Source organism: Eurypyga helias, unplaced genomic scaffold (genome assembly GCF_000690775.1).
Source record: "Eurypyga helias isolate BGI_N326 unplaced genomic scaffold, ASM69077v1 scaffold4694, whole genome shotgun sequence".
Classification (NCBI taxonomy): Eukaryota; Metazoa; Chordata; class Aves; order Eurypygiformes; family Eurypygidae; genus Eurypyga; species Eurypyga helias.
Genome location: NW_010245803.1, coordinates 9,662 through 26,279, shown reverse-complemented (window position 1 = coordinate 26,279; position 16,618 = coordinate 9,662). Strand labels below are relative to the sequence as shown.

The following is a 16,618-nucleotide window of genomic DNA, read 5'->3' as shown; positions in this document are numbered from 1 at the left end:
AGAAATTGTATTTACATGACTAGTTTTGTTAGAACGGCTTGTGGAAGGATTCTGTCCTCGTCCTGTCAAACAAGACATCCTTTTGTTGGACAAGAACTTTTTCCACTGCCTCCCAATACCATTTCCACCAAGAGTGTCAATCGTATTTGTTCAAAACCTGTGTCTATGGTATAAAAACTAGCTTTGAATATACCACATCCAACAGTGATTTTCAGTATTAAGAACACTACTGCAGTGCACATATGCATTTTTAAACAAAGAGCTGAAAGCTAATGAATGATACAAAACCCAAAAAAGATATCACCTCACAAGTCTGAGGGGCAGCTGGAAAAGAAGGAAAGTCTATTTTACACTTCTAGCCACAAAGTTTCAGACATTTCACACAAGTTCCTAATGCTGACCGTAAAGACCAGCTGTGGGCGGTATTTGTACTCATTTTCATTTTGACCCTGATGGGACGGTTTCAGAAATCAGACAGCACACTCCACACTCAAGTAAAGTTACTCAGATGTGTCTCAGAGACGCTCAATTTATTTTAAAAAAATATTCTTCAGCTTCTTGGTACCAAAAAAAAAAAAAATCTCATTTTAACAAGACTCTACTGATTGGAGACAGGAAAAAGACTTGGGAGAGCTTAAAAAGGCATTTCTAAGAAGAAAAGGGGACAGTTACTAGAACTCGCTGCTTCAAAAGTCAGAACAAGTAACTCTCTAGAGAATTCTGGAAACATAAACCTCTTTTACCCGATCTGACAAACTGAAGTTATTTATGAAGCCGAGGAAAACAGCGGGTAATCAGAGTAGAATATTCTGGACTTTATTCCAAATACAAGGCTTGCATTCCAATCAGTTACAAAGAACTCTGTATATGTGACTACTAAGCAGGAAAAGAGAAAGACACAACTTTGTCTCTTTTCAGAAGCAAGCATCTACTGTTAGTCCATCGTTCTGCCTGTACTAAGCAGACCCAGGATATGACTCATTGAAGACAACATACTGCATCATTGCAGCCTCCAGAACTGAACCCACAAAGAGTCAGATTTTATGTTATTACTGTATATATTCCTTACTCCAGTGTTATACATTTCCATCAGAGTCTACTTTTCAAATTCTCCCCCAAGCTTCCCACAGATCATACTCCCACAAAACAAACGAAGAGAGATAAAATTGTATCATATACATTACCTCATGGTATGTATCCTCCAGCTCTCCATCATAAATCCAGCGGTAAAGAAAATTCAGTACAGGATGGGATACTAGGCCAAGAATGTGCTGAACCAGAGATCTCATGTAGGGATCTCCTGTTTTGGTGTAGGCATGAACTGCTGAGGCTAGTTCACCCCCTTTTCTGCCTGCAAGATCACAAGGGAGAGAAACAGAAAGGTGTGAAGGAAAAATGTATACACCACACTTAAATTCAGCAGCCATTGATTTTAACTACTCATATGTCACTCAGAGCTTGCTGAACAGCAATTCTAAAATTAACAAAAGCACAATTTCTAATGCTCACATGGAATTCCTAGGCTTTAAGGCATGAATTGGTAACCCCAAGCATTAAGCACAGTTGTCTGACACTGTATTCTGTCTGCTTTATGGCAGCTTGGAGGAGCGCAAATTTCAAGGCATCAGATCACACAGAAAAGTTGACTTTATGCTTCTTTTCTTGCCCACCACCCCCACCAGAAGAGCATTAAAGGAGCCTTAGCATGCTTTCCTTCTCTCCTGGACTCTCTCAGATGTTCTGTGTGGACACACACACGCACATCTTTCCCACTTCTTGGTTACAGTTCCCCCACACAGCTCCTTTAGGCAATGTCTTCTTGCACTTGAAAGGTCAAAACCAGACATATCACTTCTTTAGCCATTATGCTGCACAGCTTACAGGTTCCTTGCAGCACAGACCGTAGCATTCAAAATTTTCATGAATGTCTTAAAAGTAAAGCCCACTTTTTTTTTCCTCCCAAAACTGTTACCAATTTTGATAATCAAGGTAAAACATATGCCATAAGCTTTTTTTGATCAAGATGCTCTTTCCAAAGGGCCACAATCTCTATTTATTTTCAAAGACAGAAAAGCTGTCAACCCAACAAGGAGAAACATAGCCTACGGGGTGAGTTACTGGCCAAGGTTTTGGTCAACACCATTCCCCGGCGTTTCCCTGTGGATTGCCAACACAGCCACGCACTATTTGTGGATTTGTAAAGTTTTGTGGTTTCATGTGAATCTGCAGACAAGTTGCAAATGACTCCTATATGCCATCAATTTTTAAAGTGAAAGTGGGGAGGTTTAGATTAGATATCAGGAAGAAATTCTTCCCGGAGAGGGTGGTGAGGCACTGGAACAGGTTGCCCAGAGAAGCTGTGGATGCCCCATCCCTGGAAGTGTTCAAGGCCAGGCTGGATGAGGCTTTGAGCAACCTGACCTAGTGGAAGGTGTCCCTGGCAAATGGCAGGGGGGTTGGCACTAGATGGTCTTTAAGGTCCCTTCCAGCCCAAACCATTCTATGATTCTACGATCACATATAGAAGAATAGCATAATACTTATATAGAGGGGAGACACTAAGCCAACCATTTCATAGTGTACTAGTGCTTTTTTTTCCACAGTGTAACATTCTCTGAAGGAGGACTAAAACTGAGTAATTGAAAAGAGCATGAAACGTGCACGCTTAAAATCTGAAGCATTTCTCAAGCACGTTCTAGGTTTTTAAAAAAGCAAAAAAGTGTACGTGTATCAAAACAGTACTATAAATTTGTCAGCTTTTTGCTTAAACAGTAAGAGAGAATCCTTTGGATTAGCTACTTAAAATTTTCTAAAAAAAAAGTAACAGTAATATAATTGATATCCACCTTGGCATGCACACCCACTCAAAGTTACATAGCTTCTCCAGGTATACAAAAAATAATGTTAAACAGACCTTGACAGTGATCAACAAGTGCTGCAAGGGTCTTTAACCTTATTTTAGGATCATATGTCCAGACGAGAAGACGGCGAAGTGTTAAACTGCTCTCAAGTCCCAAATTCACACCCTGATCATCTTCCAGTTGCAACTGATCAAATTAGAAAAAGACATATCAAGGAACAAAACTGGCAAAACCGAAACAGAACTGATGTTTCAATTTTTGTTCTGCAGTTAGCTTTTTAGTAATACTCTCCAAATACCCAGTATTACACGTTCTCTCTTTAAATCATTGTGCCAAAACCTGAAAGCCACACAAGTAGAAATAATCAAGCGCAGGTGAAGGGGCAGAGGCAAGTAGAAACAGGACAGACAGAACATAAAGGCCAATAAAGTTAAGGAATGCAAGGTGACAGTCAGAGAGAAGAGCAGAGGAAAAGCGAGCAGAAATCCTGAAAGACAGCAAATAATGGCCAAACAGATGCTCAGAAAACAGTAAAGAAAAGCATCTAAAGGAAAGGAAAGGCGTAGGAGGTATACGACACAGCCAGCTTATTTTAGTTCAACATGAGACAAATTCTGTTCAATGTCTTCCTCCAGAAGCCATCAGAACTTAAGTTATTCATATAACAAGATTAAGGAATTAATACCACTGGAAAAAAAATACCCCAAACCATTAAAACCTATGTTAAGAATAATCTGTTACAACGAATGGATGGTCCACATCGACAGTCACATATCCAACACGATGGAAAACGAAACTTGCATCTCATGCAAGTACAGAATGCAGTGAGCAGGACAGGAATGCAACCTAAGAATACAGACTCAAGGTCCTAGGGCAGTCCAAGCAGATAAACTCTTAGAAAAGAAGCTCTGTTCCTTGTATGCAACAACCAATCCACTCCGTGCTTCCACGTCTAGCAGATTATTGTTTTCCAAATACAATGTATCAGTTAAACTTAGGACCAGATTCATCCACAATAAGCTCAGCCTTAAAGCCACTTAAATTTATTAGCTTCTGTCTGGATGCTCCTGGGTCCACGGCTTTTTTTGTTGTTTTGTTTTGTTTGAAATTGGCAATAATGAGAGAGAGATCTGAGCAAGAACCGCCCTTTGTCCTTAGGGAAGGCATTATGCACTTGCATCATGGAAATGCGTTTTTAAGGGGGCTGACAATCTGAAAACAGTCTGCAAGGAAAAGACATGTTTGGGGGAAGCTCTGAAGACATAATATGAAGTTACAGAGAGAAAGACAATGCAGAACCCCCTGATGACGTTTTTATTCTGCTCTATGTCCAGTACTGACAAAAGGAAGTGCTGCAGAAGAAGAGCATGCAAAGCTGAGCCCTCGCTGCAGTCCGTTCCCCTTAGGCTCCTTGCACCCCGGCTGCTGTGTTCAGGACAGCCTTGCTCAGCCCTTTTAATAGCAGTTTACTCATCTGCCTTCCATGAATTTGTATAACTCCTTTTGTTGATACTGCCTTTGATACTATCAACTGCAGTTGATACTGCCTTTTCCCATGACATCCTAGGGAAACAAATTTTGCAAGTTGGCTATGCTTCCCTGTTTTATACCAACCTGGTAATTTCAAAGTGCCTCCTTTCCTCTCGTAGCCATTCACCAAATCCCACAACTTGTGTTTCGCTTACCCTTCATTAGTTTGGAAGCCTCAGTCACAGTCCTCCTGTGCCTTTTCCTCTGCAGCCTGAAGAGACTCAGCCCATCTCCCCTTTCCCCCTACAGCAGTTGTCCCACGCTCCTAAGGGTTTTTAGCTGACTTTCTGCCCCCTTAGCCTCTACCTCCCCAGCCTTGGAGGGGCTGCCATCAGGACTGCACTTTGGTGTCACACTGCCTTATTCTGAGTGGCCAAATGCACACCAAGTCCAGCAATGCAGACAATCACTTCAAGGATACTGAGGTTTCTCCCAAACTGGGTGTGCTGATGCTAAGTTCAGAACTGAGGAAGTATGCATTAATTAGACTAGCTTTCCTCTAGATAAAATACCTTTTACTTCCCACACTGGGGTTGCCCAGCACCTATTTGCTCACACACCCTGTTCCGTGCTGCTCCTTGCCATGGACAGAGCATCCAGAGAACAGCAAGCTTTCACTGGCAGACTGGGAGATCTCACCCTGCCTTACCTTCTCATCAACTAAAACCAGTGCCAGCACCTATCCTTGGCACGCACTACCGATGTCTCTCCACCCTGCAACGCAACATTGTGCTTCCCACCCTTCAAGTCAGAAGAGAATCCCTCCTCCACTCTTGGGTCTCCTTCCTTTCTTTCACAGTGTTTAGGAAGAAATCGTGCCATAGGCTTCTTGAAAATCCTCTGGGATCCCCTTCAGTGATGTGCTGAGGGACATTCTGAGAAACCGGAGTCTGCTAATGCAGCAAAACTTAACATCGTGTAATGTAAAGCGTCTGTAATGTAACAGTGTTGTTACTAACTGCTGAATCATGCATTGCTTGAAATAGAGGAAGAGAGTTTTTTCCCTCCCTTCAAAGATGCATGGTGCTGTTTGGGATCTGAACGATAAAGATATCACACAAGATGAAACTGACCAAAAGGATGCAAAAAAAAGGGACAGGGGATGAGAAACAGACATTATATTCCTTATTTATATAATACACCATATAACAGTGAATTTCTAAGAGAAAATTATTCATTGGTACATATATCCAAAGAGTAAAAAATGTACAAGCTACAGAGAATCATGTCCACTACCAATAGAAACTACTGTACATCCTTCCCTTTCTAACAGGATACCTAGCTATATCTTTTAGGAGATATTCAGATAACAACAAGAAAGTTAAATAAGGACCACTTAACTTACCTGAGAATGTAAAACAGACAGCAGTCGGTAGTATTCTTTAAGTTCCTGATGTAAGGCTGCACAAAAACTCTGTAATGGAAAGAGGAGAAAAAAGAAACAGAAAAGAAAAATATCAGGAAAAATCTTTCTGGTTTAATCTAGAATCATTTTTATCCTGTCACCACACTGTTAGTTGTTTGGAACTTCCTAAAAGGAATCAAGCTACAAGTTTCAGCACAAAAGCCGAGCCTTAGAAAACTAGCCAACACCTAAGTGCTTCCATAAGACGCACAGACCTTCTCCAAGAACATACACACATTGTCAAGTGACTTTATGTTTCTTGACGTCTTAATTCTAGCAACAGATTAAACTCTGACAAGTGATATATCATCTTGAGAAAGACATTAATAATTACTATAGGGATGTGCAAATCATAACATGACCCAGGAGAAATTTTCTTTAATAATTATGTAAAATACAGTATGCAGTAAATTAATATTTTCAATTTCAGGAAGGTGTCTAATAACAGAGCACAGAAGCTAGGTGACCATCATTCTATTTACAGTATAGACTATATGACATGAACAAGAAAACAAATGCCCATAAAAGAACACTCCCACTAGGTGCTGGTGGATTGAGTGCTCTAAATCTTTGGCCTTTTATCAATTGACAGTTGTGTGTGATGCTTCACTTGACATGGAAAAAATGAGTAACACTACATATATCCCAAGAAATCTATAAAATGTGCAGAAGTGAACAGGCCTGAACTACAGCAAAGATTCTTCTTTCTGAAACAATTTTAAGCACAGCTACTTTGGGTTGCTTAAAGATAAATAAATGAAAGTACATTTTAAAATAAGACAATTCCCAAAAGAATACTTATTTAGTAACAGATAGTTTTCCACAGTTTGGGGTCCTGGGGTTTTGCTTTGTTTTTGTAATGTTCTTAACCTAACATCCACACTAAAAAAAATCCTGCAACACATTTTCTAAAGCAGAATTAAAAATATGACTCATTAGTTTTGGACTGGGTTGAAAATTTTGGACTTTAAGCACTTTCTGGGGTTTTAAACTTTTCTTTATTTGTTTGGGTTTTTTTGAAGAGGACTTAACGAGCACACACACAAATTCTTCAGAACTCATTTCTTAAGCAATTCTCAATGAATTATATATATTTTAATGGATTATTTTTTTAATAGGAAATTCCCCAGGACCTTCCGCTCGACCCCTTTTGAAATCATCACAGTGAAAGTAATTTGGAAGTAAGGAACATCTCACAAAAAGAACCCAAGAGCTTAAAGTAAACTATTTATTCACTAGAGTATGTACAAGGAAGAAACCATTACTACAAGCACAAGGAGAAAATAAATCTTCTTTCCTGCTAAAAGGCTAAGAAGCCTAGGAAAAAAAAAATCATTAATCTTGCCATTGTATCCTTTATAAGGAAAGAGGGCTCCTTTCTTCTACTCAACGTTATAAATTAGAAAGTAATTTGAAATTCATTTTATTCGAGAAGATACTGAAGGGCAAAAAGAAATCCACTTTTCATTTCTTCTCACTTGCTTCTTCAGTACATTTTTGAACCTATTAAAGTAGCACTTGCCAAGAGGGCAGAGTAGAGCCTCCAAGAAAACATTCAAAGGCACTACACTTCTGCTCAGAAAGCAAGAACAGCAATCAATTACTTTAGTAGCCAAAAGGATTTAGGATCTAACTGGCCATCAACTTCCCAGAGAAGCTTTAGAAGTTAAAATTTAAATCCAGTGCTAATTCCTGCATCACAGACTACAGACTTTTGTTTCCCAAACTGTTACTGAAAACTGGACATTATCCTAGAATTTTGATTTGGTCTACAGCAAAAGAAAATTCAGGAAGGAAACAGAATGCTTGTTCAAGAGAAAAAAATTTAAATGCCCACTACCTCAGCTGGATCTAAATGGGCAAAATGTTGTAACATAGGGCAAGTTACATTTCACTGCTGATTGTTCTTCTTGCTTTCTGAGGGCAAATTAGAACTTAGATACTAAGCAGCAAAAGCAGAAGACTGTAATGTTGAAATGTAGTATACTCTCCTATCTCTGCTCCTAATAACTGCCAATACTGACATTTTGCGGGGTAAAAGCAGCCAGCAGAATCATCATAAAGAGGTGGCAGACATCCTACCCTACGTGCGGCTTATACAGGGGTTCGCACAAGCATTCTTTTTAAACGTTTAGCAAAAGATGTTTTAGAATGCAGGACATATTCTTGTGCTAAATTCTTAATGCACAGCGTGCAGCACCTGAAACTGCCAGCTACAAAAGCCACAAAGAGCAACGGTATATACTCTCTTTTTTTTTTTTTCTTCCCCAGATACCGACAGCAGGAGTAGAATATGTTTTTACCTGTACACTTATGTTCTAGAAATACATATATGAGTGCTTGCCTCAAACAAAATTAACAGCATTACAGCTATGCAGATTCAGCTAACTGACTGCACAGCTTTCTGCCCAGGATCTGGAAACTGCAGATGGCAGGTAAGATACTGCACATTTAAATTCACTGAACAATTACGGTTCTCCCCTTGCTGTAAACCTGAAGATTGAAGCCAGAGACAGGAAAATTAAGCGTAAGCAGGAAAGCTACTAGATAAAGAAACTTCACCCTGATATAATGGGGAGAGCCTGAAGAAAATGCATATACAGTAGCACTACCATATAAACCATGGAAATCAACATTGGATCACTAGAAAAATAAATTATTTATATAGGTAACTGAAAGGGTTACTTAGAATAAGAGACAGAAGGGAACAGAATAAAACATCAGAAAAGTAGGAAGCACTACGGTGTCTCTACTGACCTCTTAAAGAAAAATTAGATTGAAGGGAGAAGCACTTCAATTTCTTGGCAGTTTGGGTAGGATGTTATGGCTAGAGGCAAGGATAACATTTCTGTCGGCTCAGAAGGGATAGTATCCAGTTTTACAGAGGGAGCAAGTGAGAGGAAACGGGAATGCCTTAGCAGTAAATGTGGTTTTGGGTATTACAGCAGCTGTGAAGTTACTGTAGGCTACAAACCATGATGATGAAACCTATGAAAACAAAAAATTAATATTCTTTTGAAGTCGTATTCAAAAGAAAGGGCAGAAGATTAAGGGGTATTTGCGTTTTATGTAAGTTAGTGCAGTATTAACACACAAATATCAACATTAGCTGACAAGAGTGTCTCCTGCATAAGTCACTAGCAAATGAACTGCTGACTGATGAGCTCGATGCCACCATCCTGTTTCAGTGACGTTTTTGTTTATAAACATGCATGAACACTTAAAAAAATATTAAAAAAAAAAATTAAGAAAAAGGAATCTATGCATGACACTTTCCAGCTACAAACAAGGAGGGCAACTCCTGACAACCAGCAAAAGCAAATGCCTTTCCCTTGCCTTCAGACTGTCACCCATACCTAAGTGGCAGCCGATAAAAGGAGTAAATCAATGATCCAAGCTCCAAAGCTTATGCATCATTCTAGTACTTCAATTTACTCAGTAGTTTCTAAGGGAAACAAGACCAAAATATTGTAGCGAAATCAACTTTTTTCGCTGACCTACCTGTCCCACAAGTCCAAACGCACGATCCAAGCTCCTCTGGTCTGTGTATTTTCTTATTTTATTATGTAGCCATCCCAACTCTGCAAGTCTACTCGTAGTATCTCTGAGAGATTTGGACAAGCTCACCTACAAATTTAACAGAAACAATAACTTGCAATTAAGCCAAATCTACTATGCCAATACTTGTTTCTTCACGAAAGCCCCTCTTTCTCACATAAAACAAGCCAGTTCAGGAAATAATCATTTTACATTCTACAGCGGAGATAGTGGCAAAAAAGCAGACAACCACGTAATTAACATTTTATACACCTAAGACTTGAAAGGGCAGCAGCAACAAACTACTGGCAACTTTGTGACCTTTCCTTTTAGAAATCTTAATGTAACAGTATTCATACACTCTTCTTAACATTTGGCAATTATGGCAGCAACAAAATGTTTTCAGAAAAGAGGAAAGAATTTGAAATTTTGTGATGTGGAATCACACTTCATCTTATCCTGACAATCAACCAAACTGAAAATATTAGAGCTCTAGGAGAGGAGTCAATGACTGAAACTAATGAAGAAACCTACACAGTAATTACTTACTACCACATGTGTAACAAACCTTTAAAAGAAGGCAAACAACCCAATGTCAGGCTAGATATCAGAAAGAAAAACTTCCAGAATCCAAATTCCAAGTTAAATTTGGATGAACTAGTAAGAGCTTTAATAAGCTTATTAATCATGTGCCCCTCTGAGTCTGTTTCTACTTTTCTTATACCAGGCATCTCACTTCATCCTGCAAGCCTGCCTTAGTCCCAGCACCCTACTGAACTACTACTACTGTTTTCATCTGAATCAGCACATTCTTCCTTTAAATTACCAACACCTAAGACACTGCTCCTCTTGTTCCTACTTGAGCTTTGCTTCTACCATGTTTCGTCACATTCAGCAAATTTTCAAAATTTTATTGGACAAAAACCCAAACATTCTGACTGGTATGTTAGGTCAAGAGGCAGAGACTGACTGTTGCCCACAGCAATTGGCCTTATCCCAACTCTGCAGACAATTTTAACTTGGGGAGCCAGTTGAACAGTCCAAACCAAAGCAAGGAAGTGCTCTCACAAGCTAAATGGATTGACACAGAACTAGAAATTAAGCTCATTCATTAAGTCTTTTAGTTAGCAGCACAGCCAATCCCCAAGACAAAAATCAGCGACCCAGTGTGTTAGCCACAGCAGCGTGAGCTTGAAACAGGCAGCAGCACTCGGTTGTAAGACCAAAGTTCAGTCCCTGGCCCTCTTGCAGCTATAGGTGCACAGCTTTAACTTCCTGAACAACTTCTAGAGGGTGAACTCTAGCTCAAAGAAGCATGACTTGACACAGAACCTCTGCCTGCAGCTAAAACCAAGGAGATGACATAAGAACTATTTAGAATTCTGCGACTACAGAGCGCTTGGCAAGCGGTAAGTACAATACACATCCGCTGGAATCAAATGAGGAACAAGCAAAATTGGCTTAGTGTTATTGCATTTGTATCTCTCAGATCGAATCAGAAGCTGCTAGCTTATACCGTGCTGAATGTCACCAAAAAACCTCATATTAATGTTGACATTAGAAAACATTCAGACAGTAACAACAGCTTGGAAAGTGTGTTTCTTTCTGGGAAAAAAAAAAAAACCAACAGACTGTGTGCAATGACATTTTCTTTGTGCACCTGAGGGAAAACTACATGCTACATTGACTACTTTTTTGCCTAACACAGCTAGAGAAGCTATGATCTTGGTCATTCCTTGCTCATCAAAAAACTTTCCAGCTGTGTCAAATAATTTCATCTCCGCTGGGCCCAGTAGCTCAGTACCAGTGCCAGTAAGGAAGAAGGATGGAAGACAACTGACTTCACAAAAATAACTGCAGACACAAAGTTCTCAGGAAAAAGCATTACTGACCACAAACCATCTGAATAATCAAACTTCCAGCATTAACAGAATTTGAGGTTCAAACTAAACCAGGTTTTCACCTCAAACTAACTTATTTGATATGAAAACTACACAGAAAACCACTGAAATCCACAGTGCCATTTTCCAATCACCAATTAAGTTTCTCCCACGTTCCTCTGGAAAGGTCTATCATGCTACCTTTCCTTTGCCATACATAATTTAACTTACATATGGAACATAATTAACTCAGTGCAGGTGTTGAGGAAGCACAAACCCTGCAGCATCAAAGGGTGCAGAAGATGACATCCTTAAGAATCTGTTCATTAACAAGATTTAACTGATTTCACAAGATTTAGGTTTTCTATTTTTCTGTCCACTAAGCAGTCCTAAATGTCATTGTAAAGTTACAGAGGGAACAATTATACATTTCACTTTTTGCTATTATTATGAAGAAGAAAAAAAAAGTTCAGTTATCATCAGCATTAAGATAAGACTACTGCACTCTTGGCACATGAAATGGCCCAAAAATCAATTCCCTACCTTTTCAGGACTATGCCATGATGTCACAGTATAAAGTTCTTAATACAAATGAAAATTGGGAGCACTCTCTTTCCATTTGAACAAGAACATGAAAACCCTTTAGCAAGCTCAAACTGACCTGTGATGCAGTACTGTCTAAATACTGACTAGGGTGAAGATGCTTAAGCAGTTAGCACCATTTCTTTGCACACCTGACCCAATCTCCACCTTGGGTTTTTTCCCCCAGATACGCTTAACATCTCACTACCTTAAAGCCAGACCTCCCCTCTTTCAGGCTTGTCTCCTGTTCCTCTGCCTCCTATTTGATACCTTCCTTCAAATTGCTATCACCTGGATTTCCTATCAATAACAGGAGTTGACACACTTTCTTCAGCTGTATCACCAGTCCTTTCTGGGGTGATCTGTGTGATCCCATCTGATCACTTTTAAGTTGTAATCAAGCCCGTAAAATCAAGTGGCTGGCATCCATGCCACATCTCCGGCTGTTAATCCAATAATAACGTGGTCAAAAGCCTGCAGCTGCTTTATACTCATTCTTATACACTAAGGAGGGGAAATGATGACACAAATCCTCAAATTAAGCTGTAGTTTAGGAGTTTTTGTACGGACTTAATAGTTGGGAGTCTGTTCACATCTTGTGAAATGCTACCGTTTCCTTCTGGGACATAATCCACCCAATCAATTTTAAATTAGTACTGTTGAAACTACTCTGTAGTATTAAAAAAAAGGGTGTGTGTGTAAAGACTTCTGATAATATTTTAGCTTTTTAAACATATTTTTCAAGTCGCCATACAGTACCTTTCCCTCCACTTTATAGCAATTTTCAGAATTGCACATTTTGATGTTTTTGCCATCTATTCCCTGGAAGACATACAAAACATCTCTTACAAGGTTTGCTTCGGTTATTTCAACAGAGCCTAGAAAGAAAAAAACAAACAAACCACAACCAGTATTTAGATTTGTTTGGACAATTAGTTTTGATTATAACTTCAAAAAGTTATTTAGAGGCCTAAACAAAAAAAAAAAAAAAAAAGAGTGAAAGCCTGTATTTGTAACCTGTAAAGAAATGTTTTAAGTCCTCTTAACAACCTGATAAGAAAGACAAGAATTCCCTTTACCTGCCTCCACTGATACCTGGGATTCTCTCGGAGCAGGTCAGCTTGTATGACACAGGGCATGCTATGTTTTAACCAACACTTCAGCCATGCTATGTTTTAACCAACACTTCAGCCAATTCTTAAACTTGTTATCTCTGCTGATACAATCACCAGTGCGAGTTCTGAGGCAAGCATCGTAATAACTTCACCTTTCTTCAAACAAACAGCTGGAGTTGTTAAATGAGATTTACAGAATAATCTCTTCCACATTCAGCTAGGAAAACAGTTAATCCAGAAGGAAGAGCTGCTTGTTTAAAACTGGCTTTCAATCACATATGCCACTGCTCAGTGAAAAGACCGATCAAAACCAGACAAAACCAGAAGAGTGTGAATACTGTTTCTGAAGACAGCTATGCCTTTGATTTAGCAAAGGTTTTGCCACTGCAGCACGCAGTTTGCTTCTGGCTCCTATCCCTAGTTAGAGGTTAGATTATGTTTGAGATTTAGGGTAGCTACTGATTTAAAGGAAACAGCAGACTGAAAAAGGTGCTGTGCAGGCCACTGCAACTACTCCCACCTTTTACAGGCAAAACACCACCATTTGCCTTTTTTTAACTTCATTTAGCATATCAAGAACAAGAAAATTTCAATGACTACCCAGAAATTGAGACGCTACAACATGCTTCTCCCAGATTTGATTCTCACTCCTATCAGTTTGCCTCTCACACAATCCACTTTCCCAGAGCAAAACGAACAAAAAATAAATCTATCCCTATTTTGGCAAAAGCAGCCATCACCTCAAGGTGCTATTTAAAATTCAGACCCCCCTCATAATACTAAGATGTGCATGACAGTAGCTAGTCCTTTTTAGGAACTCCTAGTGAAATGGTAGGAGATTCAAGTGCACGTTTCTTTAACTGGTAAATAATACAACAGGTATTAATACCAGCCATACAATGCTCCTGAATATACTGTCTCTGCAAGGGTAGCAGTAAGAAAACTCCAATTAACAGCAACCAACTTTAGAAGAAAAAAAACCCACCCTTTTAATCAGTTACAATAATTTCATTTTCAGAGAAATGTATCTTCTGGACAATAGCCTTTTATATTCTGAATGCAGCTCTATTTCTACATCAACCAGTGACTACATTTAAGACAACTCTCAATCCTTATACCCATTTCACATAAGAACTGAGTCACAGCTGGTGGCTGACTGAATGAAACAAGTCTGTTCTACTCTTCACGGCAATTAGTACAACAAAAATAAGAGGCAGTGCTACACTTTATTTATTTTCATATCTTTTTTCTATACTTATATATATTAAATCTATTATGCATATAAAAATAATGTATACTCATAATATATGTATAATGTAGATATATAGATACATATATGCACATGAACAGTACTGTTATTTAGGTTCTAAATGCCAAATGCTGCCCTCAGATATACCAGTACAACTCTGGTCTACAAGCCGTTGCTTTGTGCACTTACTCATAAAGATGCACAGGCTGGCAGACCGACTATATTTCAGCTTCTAAATACCCACGCTTCTTTATATAGAAGTTCTTAAAAAAAAATATCACACAATACCCACATACCTCATCTTTCTTTGCCAGAGAGTAACAGCACTGTAGGATGACAACATCTGCCATTAGCTCTCTTATTCAGAGAAGACTCCCACTTTTTACTGTTAAAGTAGGGTGGGTAGAAACTTACACAATTACCACAGAAATCATTTGTTAAATAATTTCTCCTTAGTTACACGGGCGTAAATGCAGAATAGATCCTCTAGGCATCAGCTCCAAATTTAGAGATGCTTAATCACAGAAATAAATTAGTAATATTTATCTATTTTTTATTTTATCGACAATATTTTATGCCATTTGCTCTAAACACAACCACTGTAAACAGTGTGCTGATTTAAAAAAATGGTTTTAAGAGCTCTATGTTCCAGTGCATGTTTCCAGATCTTAGAAGACAGAATCAAAAATGGATTAATCTATTTCAACAAGTTCTGTTTCTTCACCTCTCCTTCTGACTTTCTAGAAGCAGTAGCATCTTCTGATCATCATAAGCGTGATCATTACTTGCAAGCCACAATTACTTGATTCTTACAAACACTGCTATGAAGTCAGTCTTTTAAGAAGACCAAAACACATTATCAAACCAATCACTGCAAACAGAAATTAACAACCAGCCAAAGAGATTGTGTACAAACACACTAGTCTTGCATATTCGCTTCTATGGTTCCATCGAATACATTCTAGCAAAAACACTCCTCCAAAAAATCAACGTGCTGTAAAACTACTTCAAAATCATTAAAAAATAATGGAGGATATAGACAAGAGTGTAAAAAGTTATCTTTAGCAAATGCGTCTTTGCTCACCGCTCGTATCCCCTTCTCGCCTTGACCTTGGCACGCCACGGGAGACAGCGTTTGAAAAGCCTTTTGAGGTAGCGCTTTGTAAGGAAGGCTGGCTTGCGGTTAGAGTCCAGGCAAGACGTGACCCTAACTGCTGACGGAGGCAATCTCCAACGCCTGCAGCTTGATAGGACTGTCTAGAAGGACAAAAAGGAAGAAACATCTTTAGAAACTTGGATTCTGTACCCATCAACTCGTTCGGGGTAAGAGAATTTCGAAAAACGCCCCAAGCTTGAGTTTGGATTTTGTGGATGTGCTGCTGGGGGTGGGGGAGGTGTTTAGGGCACAGAACACAATAGCAATTTATTGCTTCTGATAAGCCTACGCTTTCAAAAAAAGGCCCCCCAAAACCACAAACCTGCAGAAAAGAAAGGAGGTACAAATCTGACAAATATGATTTCATATCAAAGACTGACTTTGTTCACACTGAACTCTATAGATACACTGAAATGGATTATAAGTAAACTATAGTAATAATAATAAAAGTCATAATAAACAACAAATATTTAAATTTTGTTATTACATGAAACTGTAGTCACATGCCAAAGAACTAAAGCAGAGAAAGAGGATAAAGTTCACTTTCCTGATATTTTACTGTTTAGGATCGTTTGTATCAACTGCCTGAAGATGTGAACAAGGAAGGTACATCTAGACAAGCTCCAATTTCCCTCCCTCTCAAACGTGTCAAATCTTCTCACAACAACAAACCCCAACGTGAAAAACGTTAAGACTAGAAGTTAACTTTCTGATTATTTCTGAATCATGATGATGAAAAATAAAGTTGAAAATATTTGGAAGGGATTTTTGCTGCTGGCCACTCCTCCTCCTCCTTCCTGCAACTGAATGTGAACATTCGGAAAGATACACATATTAAAAAACAACAATAAGAAGAATTTCACAAAGCTGCGAAAGCACAGCTGCAGGGAGAGTTGGAACAAGACTGCAACTCAAATATCCACGTAAAAAAAGCCAAGGAATGCCTTTCCTCTCCCAGCCACCACAACATAACTCATGGGATGCTCACATGTTCTATGACTGTAGCTAGGGAACAGGAATGCTCTGTTGAGCACTTGTAACGCCTCAACTAGAACAAAACACTGACCTCGGGCTACAGCACTTCAAGAATGTTCTCCAGAAAGAAAGGGAAATGCGTATGAAGAGAAGTTCAGGAGGAAGGAAGCTCACCAACAGACCTAATTGGGGTGCCCAGCTCACAGACTACAGGACTGAAGAGAGCAATAAAACTGCTGTAAAATTGAACAGGTCACATCAAAAATGTTATGAACAGGGTAGGTTCTGCTGATATTTTTAAGCAAGCAGATATGCAAAATAACCTCCC

General features: G+C 39.0%; 1 protein-coding gene across 1 annotated transcript in view; it reads right to left on the bottom strand.

Moving 5' to 3' along the window:
- TUBGCP3 (tubulin, gamma complex associated protein 3) overlaps positions 1-16,618 on the bottom strand; it is a gene marked incomplete at its 5' end in the record, with an annotated part of 36,710 nt that overhangs the window by 14,867 nt on the left and 5,225 nt on the right. The window contains 6 exons of the mRNA XM_010150205.1: positions 1,185-1,351; positions 2,915-3,047; positions 5,737-5,805; positions 9,298-9,423; positions 12,555-12,673; positions 15,244-15,416. Of these exons, the coding sequence (XP_010148507.1) occupies positions 1,185-1,351; positions 2,915-3,047; positions 5,737-5,805; positions 9,298-9,423; positions 12,555-12,673; positions 15,244-15,416 (787 nt within the window). The remainder of the gene's footprint in view (positions 1-1,184; positions 1,352-2,914; positions 3,048-5,736; positions 5,806-9,297; positions 9,424-12,554; positions 12,674-15,243; positions 15,417-16,618) is intronic.